General features: G+C 36.0%; 1 protein-coding gene across 6 annotated transcripts in view; it reads right to left on the bottom strand.

The window, feature by feature from the left end:
- Window positions 1-237: 237 nt before the first annotated feature.
- gne (glucosamine (UDP-N-acetyl)-2-epimerase/N-acetylmannosamine kinase) overlaps window positions 238-19020 on the bottom strand; it is a 37942-nt gene continuing 19159 nt past the window's right edge. For all 6 annotated transcript variants that reach the window (XM_015345103.2, XM_015345102.2, XM_015345099.2 and 3 more), the window contains 8 exons: window positions 17647-17859; window positions 17074-17161; window positions 13980-14190; window positions 12233-12362; window positions 9730-9951; window positions 6932-7114; window positions 5356-5472; window positions 238-5119 (listed from right to left, as the gene is read on the bottom strand). In XM_015345103.2, the coding sequence (XP_015200589.1) occupies window positions 4884-5119; window positions 5356-5472; window positions 6932-7114; window positions 9730-9951; window positions 12233-12362; window positions 13980-14190; window positions 17074-17161; window positions 17647-17859 (1400 nt within the window). In that variant the 3' untranslated portion in view covers window positions 238-4883. The remainder of the gene's footprint in view (window positions 5120-5355; window positions 5473-6931; window positions 7115-9729; window positions 9952-12232; window positions 12363-13979; window positions 14191-17073; window positions 17162-17646; window positions 17860-19020) is intronic.

Raw genomic sequence — 19020 nt, 5'->3', positions numbered from 1 at the left:
TTCCCAGTAATTCCAAAAAGTAAAAAATACTACATCCTAATGCATGTGATTTTATTGTTGTGTCCCTATATCAGAAAAAGAGAGTTTGACTGCAAAAGCAGGTAGAAATGTATAAAAACAGATATTAAAAATCTATCTATAAGACTAACAGGGTTGGAAACCCCTGTTGAAAAAGCAGTTTAGAGTTAAATTTACACAACCAATTTGAACAACAAATACAAAGACTGTCAAAGAGCATAGTTTGCATGTCTATTTTATTTATGGAAATCAACAATTAAGAACAGTCTAAAACAGTTTCCAATTACATGGGCTGTCAAACTATAAAGGAATGTTTTGTGGAAAAAATGCTTTTACTTTTCTTCATAGAACTTAGATCCTGACATGGTATTAATAATTAAAAATAAATTAAAATCAATTGACAGACAAAAGTGATTTAGGTACAAACTAAACACAGAACATCACTAATGGCATGTATTTAGTAACCCAGCACAACTTTGAAGATCACTTTTTTTTTTAATAAGGTCCCTATCTAACTCAGCACAGCCTTGTGTCCAAATTCTACAGACAAAGGATTAGTGTATTACTTTCAATTTTAGTTGGACTGTGAACGGCCAACCATTAACAAGTGTCTATAGTTGTGCAGTGCTTGACATGATTCAGTTTTTGACTTCAGTTAGTGTTATAGCCAAAACAATATTCATGCTGTTTAATGTTTCAGTTACAGCTTGTCAGCTATACTTAGTTAAGAATATTTTTTGTTTGTGTAATGTCATTTTTAAAGCTAATTAAAAGAATGCTTTAAGATTTTGCTTTTCCAAGCTCACTTTTGTCTCTGATATTGCATTGGCTTTGGTTTATAATCTTTCATTCCATTCTGGTTTTAAAGTTACTTATTCTCTGAGTTCATATATTGTTCATATGCCAATTCTGTTTGTATTGGTTAGTTCAGTCTTTTCTTCCATGGAAGGATACAGACACAAGCAATACAGTTTCTTGACTATGTTCTAGGGTCCTCAGCCTATCTGTTTATCACTCTCTATTGCTTGTTACTGTAAAGACCTGTGGTAACCTGGCATCTGTTCCTGCAACATAAGGTGTAAGGCAGGACTACACCCTGGCTGGGATACCAGTCCATTGCAGGGTACATACTCTACAAGCAAGCACCCAGGGACAATACAAAGACTTCAGTGAACTTAACCAGCATGTTTGGGAGGTAGAGGAAACTGGAGCCCCTGGGGAAAACTGATATGAAGTTTGGATGAACACACAGGCACCACAGTAAATGCCCCAGCACCAAATCATGGTCCAAGAACTGTGAGGAAGCAGTGCTAAATGCCATAGTACTGTGTCACCCCGTCCCCTAACCAGCCTTCAATAATTTCATACATGTACAGTGCCTTGCACAAAAAAGTCCATATTTCATTACTATTGAACTTGCAATTGTGAACTTTCAAAGAAGACTTCATATTCAGAATCTACACATTCTGCTCTAGTCTAGGTCTGGGAGAGACCTTTACAAAACTCGTGGCAGCAGTAATTGCTGTAACTGAGTGTTGTGTTTAATACATCACAAAGATCATAAAGGTGCTGTACCAATGTTAGAAAGAGATCAAGAAAAAATACGGTGATGGTTTTGATGATGACCTGCTCCACCTGCCCTGGGGATAAAAGCAAAACTTGCAGGAAGTGATGAGTCCAATAGGAAGGCCAAAGATTTGTAAGATTTGTACACACCACAAACATCAAATGTAAAACAACTATTGAATTTAAGAGTCGTACTAAAAGTTTCTCCTCTTATTCATGTTAACACAGAACTGTAATAAAAAAGACTGTCACTTAAATTATAAATAGACCAAATGTTTTTTTTTTACATAGATTAAATTATAATATTGCCAACAAACATAACCAAAACTTTCCGGGTCCCAAGCAAGTAATTCATTTTTTAAGGCGAAATGGTTATCCAATAAAAAAAACAACAACTTTAAATACACATCATTGTACACACAATGGTCCAGGTTTTTTTTAAATACACAGTTATACATTACACTTTTTGAATTATTTATGAAAATCCAAATGTATCAGTCTCAAGAACTACAATTACACAATTTAAAACTAAGTCTACATAGCCTCAGTGAGCAATCAGAAGTTTCACAACAGAAATCACTCAATGACATTGCAAGCCAGATCTGTACTGATGAGACTGGCGATATACTTCTGCTAAAAAGTAAATTTTCTGACTTGCATATTGTGACTTTCAGTTCTAGGTTTCAAATTTCAAAAGTATTCAGTGCAGTATCAACTCCTGCATCCTACTGGGTACCCAGAAGCTTGTAGCAATGACAACGCGAGATTGAAAAGCTACTCCAACAGATGCTAACTTTATATAAAATCTCTAGGAGCTCACACAGCGTCAAAATATGAAAGACTCTGAAAGGAGGGTATGCATGGGGATTGTTTCCAGTGTTCCACATTCTCATGTTGATTGAAGTACAACATGATATCTTCTGTTTGTAGCCACCATTGCACATGAAAATCATAAATATTCAAGGCTCTACGTAATTAAAGATGGTCTCCACTATCAAATAAATCCACTATGAAATGTTTGGGGTACTGACTGACATGTGCTGTAGCTCTTTTAACATCATTGACACATTCATCCCTGTGCAGTCTCAGCTACCACACATGCACTCCATCCAGGGCCACCATGATGTGACCCAGCTCCTCTGTACAGAAGGATGAAAGTCTCAGGAAAGTGGGCATGTTAGAGCATTCTTTCAACAGACCCTCATTATCATCCCCATGTGGTGCAAGAGTTAAGAACATAAAACAACTGTTGATTTCAAACTGGGTATAAAATATAGCTGAAGATTGATTTTTTATAATGTGAACTGCAACATTTTTTAAAAGTGACATGGACTGCAAAGTACTTGGAAACTGACAGATGTTACCATTGGATAGCCATTTAACCTTCAAGCAAGCTGCCCTTAAAATATTTAAACACTCTACAACATAGACGACAGATATTTTTCTTACGTTAGCGTTTTTAAATTACCTTAGCTACCCTTCATTTCTATATATAACTTTTCCTGGAATGTTAAAAAAACTCAGTTTTTATTCAACTAAAACAATGAGAGTAATTTCCTATGAACCATTCATAAGTTTCTTCCCAAAATCATACTTAACACAAATCTTAAATGTTCATCATGGTTTCTCTGGACACACAGAATTAAATGGAATTCTGTCATCGTTTTGCTATGATCTTTGTTATCCAGGATCTAAATTTTAGTTATCTTTGTTATCTAAATTAAGTGACTCAGTTTGAATTCCCTGCTGTGGCTTGATGCAAACTGCTAAGTCAACCTTACTCTAAAGTTATCTTTACCATTTATTTATTTATTTGGCTGCCACTTTTATGCAAGTGACTTTAAGTGACCTTCACTTAAAAGTATACCCATTTGTACAGCTGGGCATTTTACTGGAGCAATCAGAGTGAAGTACCTTGATCAAGAGTACAATGGCACTGTGCTACCTAGGATATGAACCCACAACCTTCCTGTTGTGAGCTCTAGCTGCTAATTCACAATGCAGCCTCAAACTTGCTAAATGTATATGCTTAAGTTTCTACATGATTCATTCAGAATTTAACCCCAGTCTTAACTGACTTTTATCAGAATATTAAAATCAGTCATGTTCCCCATTACATTAAAGATGTTCAGGACAATGTCAAACAATGGCATTCCTTTAAAAAGAAGAATCTGGCATAAGTTAAGAATTTTGATCACTATACCCTTACTGTACCTGTAATAATAATACAAATAATACCCCCATTAGTTTAAATAATAGTCATCATTTGGGACAATATACATTTTAATAAATAAACATATATGTTTAGATTTTAAGTTGTACTTTGTGTCTAGGGCCAGTAGAAATTTTGATCGTGCTTAACAGCCTTAATATGTCCTCAAAGCAAATGAAGAATCCATTATAACAAGATAATGGAAATAAAAAGTCAGCTCTACATCAGGCATTGCAGATTAAAAAGAAAATCATTGGAAAGCCAAATTAAGCTGCTACACAAAGCATGACATTCTCTAATTTGCAACCATTCAGTACAGAAACAAAAACTCATAAAATTGCTTTCAAGTATTGATGGATTACTGTAGGCAACAAAGTCATTAAAAATTAAAACCATCAGCCAATGTATAGTATGACGTATGTATGTATATAGAGTTAGGAAGTCAATTTGAAATAAGTAAGCAATGATACATATCTTAAATGAAAAACTTCAGATTAATTGGGTGAGAATAGGCATTTGCATTACTTAGGAAGAAGTAAAGGTTTAATTCCATGCTGAAATGAGAAGGAAGGAAACATTTCAGCTGTGGAACCTTCTTTGGGTGTGTGATTTCTTTATATTTGCATTACTTAGAATGATAAGGCCAACTTGTTTAGTGAAGGCTGTTTATTGTCTCCACCACTTTTTTGTCAATAGCACTTAAGAGTATTTGTATTGCAAGTAAAGTTTGTTTGAAATCATAAACCTGATTCTAGCTTTAAAAAGGTAAATGAACTCATACATAACAGAGTTTCACGAATATCTGTAACTAAAGAACTGTTTTTATCATTGTTACAGAAAAAATTATAATTACTTCTACCAATCCAATGATACTGCTCAGTGCTTGAACAAAGGTAAAGTTTTGCATAAGACAAGTACAACAGAAAATACAATATAAAAACATGAATTTCTACTGGCCCTAGGTATGTCCCATATTTACTTAGTTTTAAACCTACTTCAGGTACAGCCAGAAAAAGGCCTATATTTCCAGTTAAGGCTGAGGACTGAATGGACAGTACAATACAGAAATGTGCATTTGGCTCCAAAACTAATATGTCCTCCGTGTGGCATAATCTAGTACCAAACTTGCAGCACCCAATAGGGCAGGTTCTTCCAGGTCAGAGGTCATCACCTTTGTGCCCTGTACGGAATTCAGTGCCCGCTGGCTAATAATCTGCTTGACAGGGTTCTCGTAGTGTGAAGCCAGGACTCCAGACAAGATGACCAGGGATGGATTCACTGTGTGTAGGATATTGGCAATCCCCACTCCCAGTGCTGTTCCAGCTGTACTCACCACAAAGAAAGAACAGAGTTATATTAATACAGTATTGGAATAATCCTTTGAAACTCCTTTTTATTGCACCACATGATAACCTCAGAAAGACATTGACAAAGAATATAAACTGTAAGGAGTCTCAAGCTAAGCAGAAAAGTAAGAATATAGTTCTTTTCTAATGAATATATGCATAAGCACAAAATTAAATTCACACTTAAGGTCTCATTGGATTTGACAAACCCACCTGTTTTAAGAATAGCTTCTGCTTTGGAATTTCCCATCTTGGCAGCAGTAATTAGATGGATGGCACTGACAGGATCCTCATTCTTCAAAGACATCCCTTCCACAACAAGTAGGTCCTCTGTACAGGAGTCAAAGAACAGCATACTTAAACAGCATATGGTATATCTAGCTAGTAAATCAAGTGTATGTTCAAATAAAACTCTGCGAACAATCAAAAAGTGTAACAGTAATTCAAAACTGGTATAATTACATATCTTCTATTTTAGCCACCACTGCAAAAAATCTTAATACTGTGCTTCAGCACCATAACATGTACTGAACACACCAACAAATTTGAAGTGTGGGTTTTTAGTATAAAAAAATATATTTAATTGTGACTGTAATGGACTTAAAACTAACACAAAACAAGAATTAGAAAATATTTTCTTTCTTCTTCTTCAAGATAAAGCTTGTGCACGAAGCTATAAGCAGTTACAGAATTTCATTCTGCAGATACTGTAGGTAGCTGTATCTGGGATACAATTTGTTGTTTTACCTTTTGCCTCACTTCATTACACAGTGAAGAATGGCTTGTACAAAACCGCTACTGCTAAAATGCTATTATTGCAAGAATTTCCTGAATCATTTTCTCTAGATTTGTGGTTTTGGAACTCTGTAAACTACAATGTACATTTGTTTAAGCTGCTGCTCTGCTTTGACACACACTTGTCAACGTGGAAATTCAGACTTCCTGGTATGAAGCCTAATATTAAGCAGTGAGGATTCCCTTGCCTGAAAGTGATGGACGATCTGCCATGAAAGTAAAATTGTTGGGACTTTCAAGCAAACAGCAATGTAGGAAACAAAGGACATTAATATAGTCAAACTTTAATATTATCAACACTTTTATCCAAAAAGAATACCAGTGCAAACCCTAAATATAGTCCTTATATTAAGTACCTTTTACCCATTCTAGGAACAAGGACAACTTTTATGAAGTTCAGTAGCATAGCATTAATATAATGAAATCATGTCTTAACTACATGCAAATCTTTTATTTTGCATTAACATTATACCCTTGTTAAGCATTATGAACACTGTGGTTGTAAAGAAAATAACAAAAATAAAATGTTAATTTAAATGTCCTCATCTTTACGCCACCTTATGCCAACAGTAACCAGAACCTTTTCATTCCTCTTCACTATCATCTCACCCTTCTTAAAGGCAGCCTTCAGAGTGGCATATGCATTCATAGCAAATGATTCCTATTTCCTATCATACATCTGAAGAAGCTAGTTTTTTAGAAAAAGAATTAGATATTTAATTCCAATTTGACAAGGATTTAAGTATCAAAAGCGTTTTGAATATGTGGCCTGTCAAATTTAAATCAAAGGATGTTAACTTAAAATGGTAAAAAGAGACCTTATTTAGAATATTGTGTCCAATTTTGGGCATCCTATTTAAAAAAATATAACTGCTCTGATGCAGTCCAAAGAAAAGCAAATCAGATGGAGTCCAACATTTAAAGAAATATCCTACACGCCAAACAAAGCAGAAACCATTTTAGTTAAATAAGGCAGAATATTTGGGCTCCTGACCGTCATGTAGTTTCTTGGCTTCTCTCTGAAGTGCCATCCCCGACGCGTACGCCTCTATGCAGCCTCGGCTACCACACATACACTCTGGCCCGTCCAGGGACACCATGATGTGGCCAAGCTCTGCTGCACAGAAGGTGCTACCATGAATGAGTTCGCTGTGCTGGATGATGCCACCGCCAATACCTAGAGAAAGGAAGTTTGTCAGTATACACAGTAACATTGCTGTACCTGAATTTCCCTAATTACATCATATGATTTGCAGAAAGATTACCGAGTGCACACAAGCAATGTAATCAGACTACACATTTTATAATCATTACAAAATAAAATACTTTTTTGAAATTTACAAATTATACAAAGAACAACAAGGGGGGAAAGCACAATGACAATAGGGGTGTGTTGAGTATTTGCTCCTTGTATTTATTAAAACAGTAGTGTGATATTCAATATAAATGCAATGATGATGAAGGGACCTGATCCATTTGTTCAAAATACTCAGAGGTAATGACAGTCAACCCAGTGACCTTCTTCAGTATGAACAGTGAAACATAAACCAGACTCAAAGTTCACTGAAATCTGAGAACAGCAGGCACTTCTTTACACAAAGAGTTGTGGGAGTATTTAGCAGGCTAATCAACTATGTCATTGAGGCCAAAACCCCAGATTCTTTTAAGAAATGGCAGGATTAATTCAAGATCCTCAATCAATTAATTAGTAATTACCAATGGACAACTATGCACTTTCAGACAAACTGAGATTAAACACTATAACAAGCTTTGCTATGTATTATTATTATTATACTCAGGCCAGTCATGCGTATGTATATCTAAGGAAGTGGACAGTATGACACAAATGTTTATAAATGTATGCAAATGTGCCACAGGAAGGAAAAGGTTGAGAAACACTGCTGAGTTCCATTAGGGTACAGTGCCACCTGCAGGCAAATGTTTACTTTTTCTATTCCATGATCCCATGTGTAAACCTTCAGATTGTCAAACTAATGCTCAGGTAAAGTTATGTAGTTAAAAGACTTTTCCCAATGCGTTACTATAGACCGGATTCTGAGATTTAATCAACTCATTTTACAAAATCCATACACAATGTGATTTTTTAACCGTATTTTAAACCCTATGTTTGTATGGCAGATGTATTTCTATACAAAAAAGGCTCTAATCCAACAGCAGCAAAAAAAAAAAAAACACACGCTACCCATGTATTTCTACTCTCCACTTCCTTGTATCTCAGATCCTTCAAGATAAAGTATGTATATACAAAGTTCACTTCACGATTTATGTTTTTTTATACACAATGTGCAAATGTCTTGGAATGTTTTCTTATTCCTTGAGAAATCTTAAGTGGGCAACAGCCTGTCTGAAAAGGCCTGAGAACCACAAATAAGGAGATGGGAGTGGAGTATATTTCACAACTATATTAACAATGCTTTATTCACTACACTGACTATATAAAGGTTACAAACAAGAATACGCCATTTGGCCCATCTAACCTTTTTGGTAGTTAGTAGCTCATTGATCCAAAGATCCAGCCGTTTCTTGAAGGAAGCCAGGGAATCTGTTTCAACCACATGGCTGGGTAACATGTTCCATATCCCCACAGAGATTTTAATGAGAAAGGTCAAGCTTCATTACCCTCTTAAAGTATTGGGACAGCCAAGTAAAAACTGCTATTTACTGCATATCACTGCAAGCAATATGTATTTGTACTGATGAGAGTAATATAAATATGTACAATACATTTTATTTTTATTTGATCATATTAGAACAAAAAAAAATGTTCTACCCAGTGGTTACAAGTATTGATTGAAAGTGAAAAACTCCACCATTAGCTGTGGCAGTCCCAGGATTCAATTAGGGATTGTGCACATAAAAACCAACAACAGGAACAGTTCAAAATGCAGGAGGAGTCTTTATTATTTCTGAGCTGACCTGAAGGTGTAATACATTTGAAGACTTTGAGAGAAGCTCCCTTCCTGCTCCTTTGCCTCCTCCAGCCCTCCTAATCCACAAGCTTTTCAAACAACTTCTTATGAACTCAACCACCACAAGTGGCGTTCAAGACCTTTTTTATAACAAACACACCACTCATTAAACCCATATGAGACTGTGGACACTACCATTTCTCCAGTAACCTAAAAATTACATAATTACCACAGAACTGGTCTTTTTACACATGTTTTCATGATCCATAGCACTAGATTTGCTGCTACTGCAGTCCAGTCATAATCCAGCCTGAAAATATTCAGTCGTACAGTATATACCTTTAAGGTAATATATGCATGAAATCTAAAAACCACTAGTGTCACCAAATTTCTTGTGTAATCATTTAGCTGCTTTGCAGTCACTTTGTCCTTGCCTATTTCTGTGGCGTTATAACATCCCAAGATGTTTTCTTCCACATGTAAAATGCTTTTTCAACTGGATTTTAAATCTGGCAACATTTTTTGGAGGGACAGCAAACTGTGTACTCTGGTATGTCCCACAGTTTAGCTGTTAAATGCATGTAATACATTTTTTCATTCACCTCCAAATATTATGTGTAAAGAATGCATCAGCAATGCAAAAAAAGCCTTTTTATCATTGCAAAAAATGTTAATTTGAGACTGCACAAAGTACCATAGTTTCAATGTAACTGCCTTAGTTATAGAGTTCCAGTTTGCTCAGATTCTTGTAATTTAGGGTTGGCAGGAATCATTTTTAATTTAAACTATATGATAACATGTGACAAAGTTACAAAAAGTATGTGTCATGCAATATCTCACTTTTAAAGTAATAAAAGCATACCTGTGCCTGTTATTATAGTTACAAAGTTCTCAACCCCTCTCCCATGGCCAAATTTCTTTTCTGCTAGGGCAGCACAGTTTCCATCATTGTCGACCCACACAGGCAAATGCAGTTTGTCAGAGATAGGAGTCCTAATGTCCACTGCACTCCACTCCTGGATCAGCTTAGTGGAGTGAAGGACCACACCTTCCTGAGGGTTTACACGACCTCCAGTCGACACACCTGTGAGGCAGCAAAGACGTTATTAATGGCATTAGACAGAGTACAGTACTGTACATTACTACAACAATATTCATAATGCTACAAAATCTTTCACACTAGGTTCCTGGAAATATTATTATGGGAAGCCTGAATAACTTAGGCAGACTGACTGTAAAATTCCTACAATATATTCTAAAAATCAATTTTCTGTAACAACTCGGAAGGAAGTATTCACTTGTCTCAGATTCTTGTACCATTGCACATTCCATACACAGATTATACAAACATTTTCTCCCTGCCTGCTAAAAAGGCCAAGATTTTTTTCTCTTATTTTGGACACTCACTTTAACATTGTTTTGGCTTACAACATTCCTTTCAAAGTATAAAATCTAATATTTGAGGTTAAAAGGAAGGAATAATCTTGATTAAATAAGTTTTGTAGTTAAAAGAAAACCATGATATTACAGCCCAGCGGGCCTGAAACAGTCAATTTAACAAATGGATTGAAGTTCCATTTAAACCATGTCACTTGCCTGATTTGCATTAGTGCCATAGATTTACCTCTTTTTAGCCAGAGTGCTGATGATTCATGGCATTCATAGAAACGTGTATACAGATAAACAACCATTAGCGCCTTCAATCTGAGATAAGAAATAACACTCGAACTCTTACCAAAACTGACAAAATGTAAAGCTTTAAGATTCAAAATTACATTTAAACTGTGCATCCTGAATTACTGTTCATATTGCAGACTACTATAGGCTTCATGCAAGACCAATTTATAACAATATGGTATAATGGTTCTCCACTTTAAATGAAATTAACACAAGTTAACACTTTAATTGAAATTGAAAAACATCTGTTGTTTGAACAGTTCTTGCTCAGATGAGGAGGACACAGTTTCAATATCAACTCTTCATTTATGTTTTTTTTTGTCTGTTCCTGGCGAAGCCATTCCACAATCCATTTAAATCATTCTCTAGATTAGAGGTCGCTTTTGCAAACCTGCTGATCAGAGATGTATCAGGGATGGCTGGTGGGACAAATATCTTGACTCAGCAGAGAACAGCACATGAGGACATTGGTTACACCTGCTGCAGCCGCCTAATTTAAATTTTGATTTATGTGGGAGGAAGGCTTTGTCTCTGAACAGGTGGATTTATATATCACATGGACCCCTCAGAAGAAGAGTGGCACTAATCATAGTTCCCATGTTTCTATGGGTTGCAGTGAGGTGTATTTTTCAGAAGTAACATTAACAAGTGTCATTACTCATGACTGCTCACTTTGACATGACACATAGTCAAATGTGTTAACATCTTTTTGTGATAATTTTTTTGGGGGGGTTAAGACAATATAATAATACACAATACAATCGTTACAAAAAGTCAGATTTCCTCCCATGCTGCCTTCGCCTAACCCATTATCCCCGCCCAACCATCTCCCTCCCTTGCCACAGAGCACCTCAAGATACCCCATCAGATACCAATATTGAAGATCATGGCAAATAATATTTTGATGGCCTTCATCGCTGGATCTATGCAATGGAATGCTCCATAAGCACATTGAGAAAGGAGAGGTTCTACTGATAGAAGGGAAGGGAAAGTGGAGGTAGGCAACATTAAGTGACCATCCTCTTAGAAGCAGTAATGAAAGCCAGAAATGTAAGCATCTGTTGCACAGACTGCCATGAATTATCATCCAATAACAAAAATAGTGGTATAAAAGAAAAGAATACTTCTCCTCAAAACAAGACAGAATTGAAAAGAATCCTTTACCGTTTCCCAAGAGCAAACACCACATTTGGGGATGTCAGTAAGACTCAATGGACGGCTAAACACTAAAACATCTTAGCACATGCAAGCATGAGTCTATAATTGTTCTATGATTTGATTCCTTTGCAGCTTCTGATAACCCGGACATCACAAAAATACAGCAAAACATTAGGCTAAGACTGTTTCAGCACACCATACATCTATAACAAATAACAGTTCGAAAGTTAAAAGCTGAAGACTGAAGAATGCATGGAGCACTTTTACTAAAGGTTTTAGTTTGGTGCAGTGATTTATGAATTCTGAAAATGCTATTTCTCAGCTATTCATATGCTTTTGAACCCATTTATTTAAATGTCTAATTCCTTTAATACTGCTACAACACTGCCTACTTATGTTCTCTTACAACAGAAACCACATTAACTTTAAAAGGGTTTTATATCTTGTTTAAAATGTTTGTTTGCAAGATGGTGAATACTAAAATGAACAAATGTATCAAAATGTATAATGTTTGTAGGTTTTTAACTTACCCACTCCAAGAATTCTGCAGTTTATACTCATGGCATCAATAACAGCATCTGTACACATCTTCAGGATCAACTCGATTCTAGCTTCATAGGTTTTTGGGTTTGCCTGCGTGTATTTCTTCACTATCGACCCCTAACACAAAGATAATATAAACCTCTGAGAAATTATTTAAGAAAGCTGGAAGAAATTAGACCAAACCAAGTCAGAAATAAATGCTGAAAAGTTTACAGCATCATTGTGAATTGTCATAAAACATTGTTTTAAATGCATATCCACCTTTTGATTAGTTTAATTTAATTTCTGAAAATTCAATTATTTTTATTATAAAGACTTGATTTAATAAGACAGAAAATCATAATGTTAAATTATCTTAAAAGAAAAAGACTTCAAAGTCATGTTCTAATAGAAAAAATAGTATACATTTTAATTAAATACTTTAAAGAACTATTCCAATAATTTACTTTTTTCATTACAATTAAAAGTCACCTGCATGCCAAGAGGCAATTCAAATTCCCAAGGAAAAACATTTTACTACTCCATTAAAGCTTATATGGTAAATAGATTTCTTGGTTCAGTTTATCAATGCAATAAACTAAGGAAACAATATACTATGGTCAGTCACACCCTAACAGTCTGCAAACTAGGCATCAATTAACACAGATCTCACAAATGCTTGAGGGACAGCAGTGCACTGAATCTAGGAGGCCTGCAAGAAGTTTGAACTGGTCTGCTGTGGATGTTCCTGTTGAACAACACTATTACTTATGTCACTCCAGCCTAGCTTTTTTCCTTCTGCTTTGTATCACTGTCCTTCTGAAAATAATCGTTTGTCGGAGTTTTAGATCTGAATCACGTTTTCTTCCAAGATTTGCCAGTACAGTTAATCTATGTTCCCATCAGCCTCGACAAACTTCCCAGTCCCTGCTCATAAGAAACAGAATTATAATATAAAGCTGCCACCACCATCCTCGACAGTAGTGCTGACTGAGTGATGCACTATGCTAGGTTTACATCAGATTCAGCACTTTGCATTTACACCAGGACATTCCAATTTTGTGTTGTCCGATTACAAAACCTTGCCATGTTTGCCTTATCAGTTAGGTGCTTTGTTGCTAACCCCACACGGGATGTGTACTTCAGTTCATGCGAGATATCTGTTTCCCTATGGACATTTTCTCCCATCTCAGAGAGATGTATTTATTCTGAAAAAAACTTTTTTGCACAAAGACGACACTCGTTTGTGTCACTCATTAAAGTAATTTTGTGAACCCAACAATTTATTTTAAAGATTTGAATACTTGCTTGACAAAACTTTTAATTAGAAGAAAACCAGAAATCACTTGATTCTTTCTCTTTATTTTTTGCTTTGAATGTATGAAGTAGATTGGGCATGCAACAGATTTTTAAAAGTTACTTCGAAGTATTATGACTGCAAAGTATAAAGCTAGAATGTGAAAACTGCGTAAGGGTCTGAGTACATTTGCAAAGCATTGTATATATACACAGTATCTTCTCTATTTACTTTGTGTGACATTCCTTATACCTAAAATGACCAAAGTTGCACAATTAGAATTATATCCTCAAGTTTTCAGAACATTGACATAATCCTGTCTATTAAAAATAAAATATATGAACCTAATCTTTTTTTATTACAAGGGTTACAGCAGTAATCTGAAATTAGAGGGACAAAAACTGCAAACATGTTATTCTAAACTTCTTAAAGCAGAGAGATGAAGACTTTGCCCATACTTTCATGCTGACTATGGCCACTCGGAGGTTGGTGCCCCCCAGATCCACGGACAGGGCGCTCTGCGTCTCCAGGATGTGGTCAATGTCCTGAGAAATGCAATCCTTCACTGGTGGGAAACAGAATGTCTTCTGCAATGGTTCATCCAGGTCAATAGTTTTCAAAAACTTCAGGATCCGGGTAACTGCATTGCCATCTCCATATATCTTTGAGCTGAGAGACACAGCAGAATATTCATGTTGGTAATAAGCAGTGCTCTGAGATGCGTTTATGATGAGTCCACAAAATTAGTATCATTCTTTTTCATCATTTTAATTAAATGGATGAAAGATTTTACACCCCAGAGTTTTAGTCGTTTCTCTCCCTACTATTTTAAATTCCAATGAGAGAGAATGTCTCATTCTTTACTTCATTCTTTTTTAATTTTGTTACTTATCATTATTTTGGGATTTGTCTGCATTACACCCATGAGTGAGCAAATTATACTTTTATAACAAACATCCTTTGAATAGCATGTATACCTTAAATTAATCATTCATACAACAAAACATGAGACTTGAATAATCCTCGATATTCTAAAGGGTAGGCATTGATATAGCACTTAAGAACACAAGTAAAGGTTACAAACGAGAGGAGGCAAATGTAATTCTTAACTTTTTAAATTCCCCATCTCTGGAAAACTTAGCTAGCAAGTAATTATTTATTTCAAGTCTTTTTTTAAACATTTAAACTAAAAATATATTTCAGAAACATAAAATAACAATATAAGAGGAAAGAACAAGAAAAACCTCTTGCCAAAGAGGAAACAGGAGGACTTGTGTATGTATCTAAATAAATTGCTCTGTCTTGCAGCAGGGCTCAGATTTCCTAGATTATAATGCGGCTGCCAGAGAACTTGCCACAAAAGTGTACAATCAGCAGGGAGGTCTGTATTCAAACTGAATTAAGTACCCTTGGCCTGAATTGCTGATGAAGATATCTGTGGTGCAGCTCAGGAGCCTGAGCAAGTCCCTATTGGAGGGTGATGACGAGCCATCTTCCAGTCACTTCCAGGAGAGAAGTGTTCTGATACCAAACAGTTTCACAGCCACAGCCTGCTGGAGGATGCCTTAACAGCACCTGTGTCCCATGTTCTGTTTATATAAGGGGGAAGACATGGGCAAGCAACAAGAAGGCTTTCTGGCAGACAGCAGTCTAATTCTATTGTGACAGCAGTATAGATTTTCTCCACTACAGGTCCAAAGGTGCAGACCAGAAAGATCGGAACATTAAAGAAAAAGTCTCCTTGTCTGCCTCAGATACTCTAGACCAGTGGTTCTCAAACTTTTTGGACCAAGTACCACCCCTAATCCAACCAAAGCATCCAAGTACCACCTACAAGTCATCATCTCATAGGAACCCCAGAAATTCTCAATGACCAACATGAGCGCGCGTGCACACACACTCACACATACATATAATAAATATTATAATAATAAACTTTGTTTGATATATTAAAATGTGGCTTCTCAAAGTGTTTTACAGAAAAAAAACAACATAAAAATACAAAAGCACCATTTCAGTGGGAGGGGTGAGCCTGTTTAATCGAGCAAAGCAGATGTGAATTAATTTTTCGAGCCTTGATACAATTCACAACAGTCTAACAGATTTTAAATCGTCAGGCATTTTCTTGACGGCAAAGGTCTCGCGGTGGATGTTGCAATGAAACCATTAATTTCTGGAGCAACCTCTCTAATTCGTGCAACTACACCGCTGTGTCGGCTTGTCATTGCTCTAGCACCGTCTGTACAAACTCCGACACATTTTATCCAGTTGATGCCATTCTCTTCGATAAATTCATTCAGAAGCTGAAATACATGCTCTCCTGTAGTTCCTGTTGGTAGCGGCTTCACGGGACGTACCCTCAAACTCGTATCTAACGTAAACGAGCAAATTGGCCAAATCGACTACAGACTCATCTAATTGTAGTGATATACATCTGCTCATCTTAACGCGCTCTGTCAGCATACTTTTGATATAATCCTTCATTTCAATAATTCTATGAATGACTGTGTCTTTCAGGGGGGGCAGCAGGTCGAGCTGTTCAGCAGCTTTTTCTCCACACATAATAGTTTTTTCCACGTTTCTGTTTTTATTTCAGTGTTTATTTTAAGTATTTATTTCATGCGCATGGGAGAGAAACACAGAGACGCTCTGTGTATTTTTCTCAAATTAACTTAGAACAGTTCTTAAATATTTTTCTGTTATTTTTCACGCTTTCCTGTGCTCACAAGATTACCAGCGTTCGAAGCACGCATTTCTATGCATTTCTGTGTTTAAAATGATGGCATTGTTCCAAAATCACGCACATTTTCCTTTCTCCCTATTTGCTGGAGATACAGTAGCTTTTTTTAAATACAATTGGTCACTTGCGTCCATAGCACGCATTCCTATGGAGTGGTATAGAATTACAGAGTATCTCGTGTCCACTGAAGTATTAGCACGCACTGTATCGTAGTACGTAGGCTGCGTATTCGACACGTATAAAAATACAAAATATGAAAACCCCTCCCGATTTTTTCAGTGCACACAACACAGTTCCAGGGTCATTTGGCAGACCACCGGGCGGCACGCCACGTACCACTGCAGGTTCGCGTACCACAGTTTGAGAACCACTGCTCTAGACGAAGAAAACTGTAATTGTCTACAAAAAGGAGAGTCTGAGGAATTATTTGAACATTTTCACATTTGCCTCCCCCATACATTATGAATGGCATAAATCCAACCTTATGGCAGTTTTCCTCTCCCCGGGAAACCACACCTTGCAAACTCTAAATGATAACAGGAGTAACCAGTATAACATGGAAAACGACTACAATTTACTTTTCAATACTGACTTCTGTCACGAGGTATAAATGTAAATATTGTAAAACCTCTTTAAAAGTTCAGAATAAAAAAAATGTTACAATACAAGGAGTCACACCTACTTCTGTGAAAAGATGCTGTTAGCATTTACCCTAAAGAAAACTGATGGGATGAGTCACTAAACAGTAGGTAAACTCAAAGAAAATATTGATCTTCTATTTTAGGGTGTTTATGTATTTTCAGAGCACCTACCATGGATACCGCTTTCCAAACTGCAGTTCCAAAGCATGATAGATTTTATTCTGAGTGTCTGCATCCCTTACATGAAGAACATTTTCACCTGAAAAGCAAAAAGCAGTACAACAGCTAACAAATGCACACCATTTGAAATTACAAGATTATTTGGGAGATTTAAGATACTATTCTTAATTTAAGTAATTTAAGTACATTTTGTATCTTTACCACTAATTGTTTCAGGTTATACCATATAGTCTGTATAATGAAAACTATTTTTGGTCACGTCTTTTCAATCATTTAAAATTAAATTAAACATTAGCCATCATAACCTTCATATTAAATATTCTGAGTAGTTTTGACTGTTGTAACAAACACAATCCTAAAATTTGCCAATGATTATTTCCCGTATGTTTCAAATACCTTTGACAGGACTGCTGTAGGGTTTACAGGTATGCGTTGGCAGAACAGATTAAGGCCTACAAATATATCTGCATTCTTAATCAAAAAGCAAGTACACTAAAGTATTTACGCAATAGAATAGAATAGCCCACTCCTGACCTATCTTGAGTATTACACATCAAATCCAACCTGTTTCTCTTCCGGTCTGCCGGGTCCCGAGATTAATCACAGGTGTACCGAAAGCCCCAGCTTCCCGCACTCCGCAGCTGCTGTTGCCAATCATGCAGCCCGCATGAGCGACCAGCTGGATGAACTGTTCAAAGGGCACATGCTTTACTGCTCGGAAGTTAGGATGCCGCTCGATGCCTTTCTTCCTCATGACTCGGACCATCTCCTTACTGCCTGCGAATGAACCCAGACCGGTGAAGCATGTCACTGTGCTTGGGGCATTTGCCAGGGACGTTGATTAAAATGATTTTAGAGCAAACTATAAAAAGCGATCACTAGGACTAGCAGATCACTCTGCTATTTCTAGTGTTGGTCTTTAATGAAGCCCCAATGTCAGATTTTATTAAACTGAATAAAATGCAAGGTGAAAAGTTTGCATTATGTTGAATATTTATAGTTGGCACTCAGATTAATGACTATTATTGGAATATTTTAATGTATGTAATGATATAATGACCCATGTGCTAAATGAAAGGCAATGATGGCTACAACACTAATCCCTATCATTATGCTGTTGCTGAACAAGTCTAGAATTTATGTTGAGCTTACACTCAGCCTGCCCTGTATTTCAACACATTTGACTACAAAACCTTTTTGGTTATTTTAAAAGGAATGTATATAGATATGTAGAATATTTATTTGATAATTCCTCTGTTCCAGTAGCCACAGAAAAACAAAAATACAAGTTAACTGTGTGGATGTGTGGAATAGTGAAGGAATTAGGTGTATGTATTTTGGGATGTATTTTGCTGGGGTCATGTTACACTCAGGTTACTTTGGAATCAGACCAAGGTCCTGGTGCATTTGGCATTCTCTGGGAGTGCTACCATTCCTGAACAGCACACATGCCAAAATACATTATTTCTTTTATATTGTGATTTATTAACAAACTTCATCCTACACTGCTCTTTAATATGCAATTAAAAAGAATTTCAATATAAAATATATTACTATCACTCCACATAATACACAATACAATACTGGGAACATTTATCAATGCTTTTGCATTGCAAATTTGGTTTGAACCTAACTTTTGGCTGTACAGAAATGAAAAAATCACCTTTTAAAGATCATTACTTTGTTTTCACAGATACTGACAAGTGTTAAGTGGATTAAATATATATAAGGTGTTGGATATTTTATATTTTATTGTATGTGATTCTTATATAACAAATCTGCATTTTTCTTTTCTACTTTAGTTCTATAACTACTAGACCTAACAATTATTGTCTACAAAAAGGAGAGTCTGAGGAATATAAGTATATAATTATATAATAATATAATTAGAAGTCCTTCAAAGGAGATTAGATTTATTTTTTGTGACAAATATAACAG

This window comes from Lepisosteus oculatus, chromosome 1 (genome assembly GCF_040954835.1).
Source record: "Lepisosteus oculatus isolate fLepOcu1 chromosome 1, fLepOcu1.hap2, whole genome shotgun sequence".
Taxonomy (NCBI): domain Eukaryota; kingdom Metazoa; phylum Chordata; class Actinopteri; order Semionotiformes; family Lepisosteidae; genus Lepisosteus; species Lepisosteus oculatus.
The sequence above is the reverse complement of the archived record's forward strand: the minus strand, read 5'-3'. Positions and strand labels throughout refer to the sequence as shown.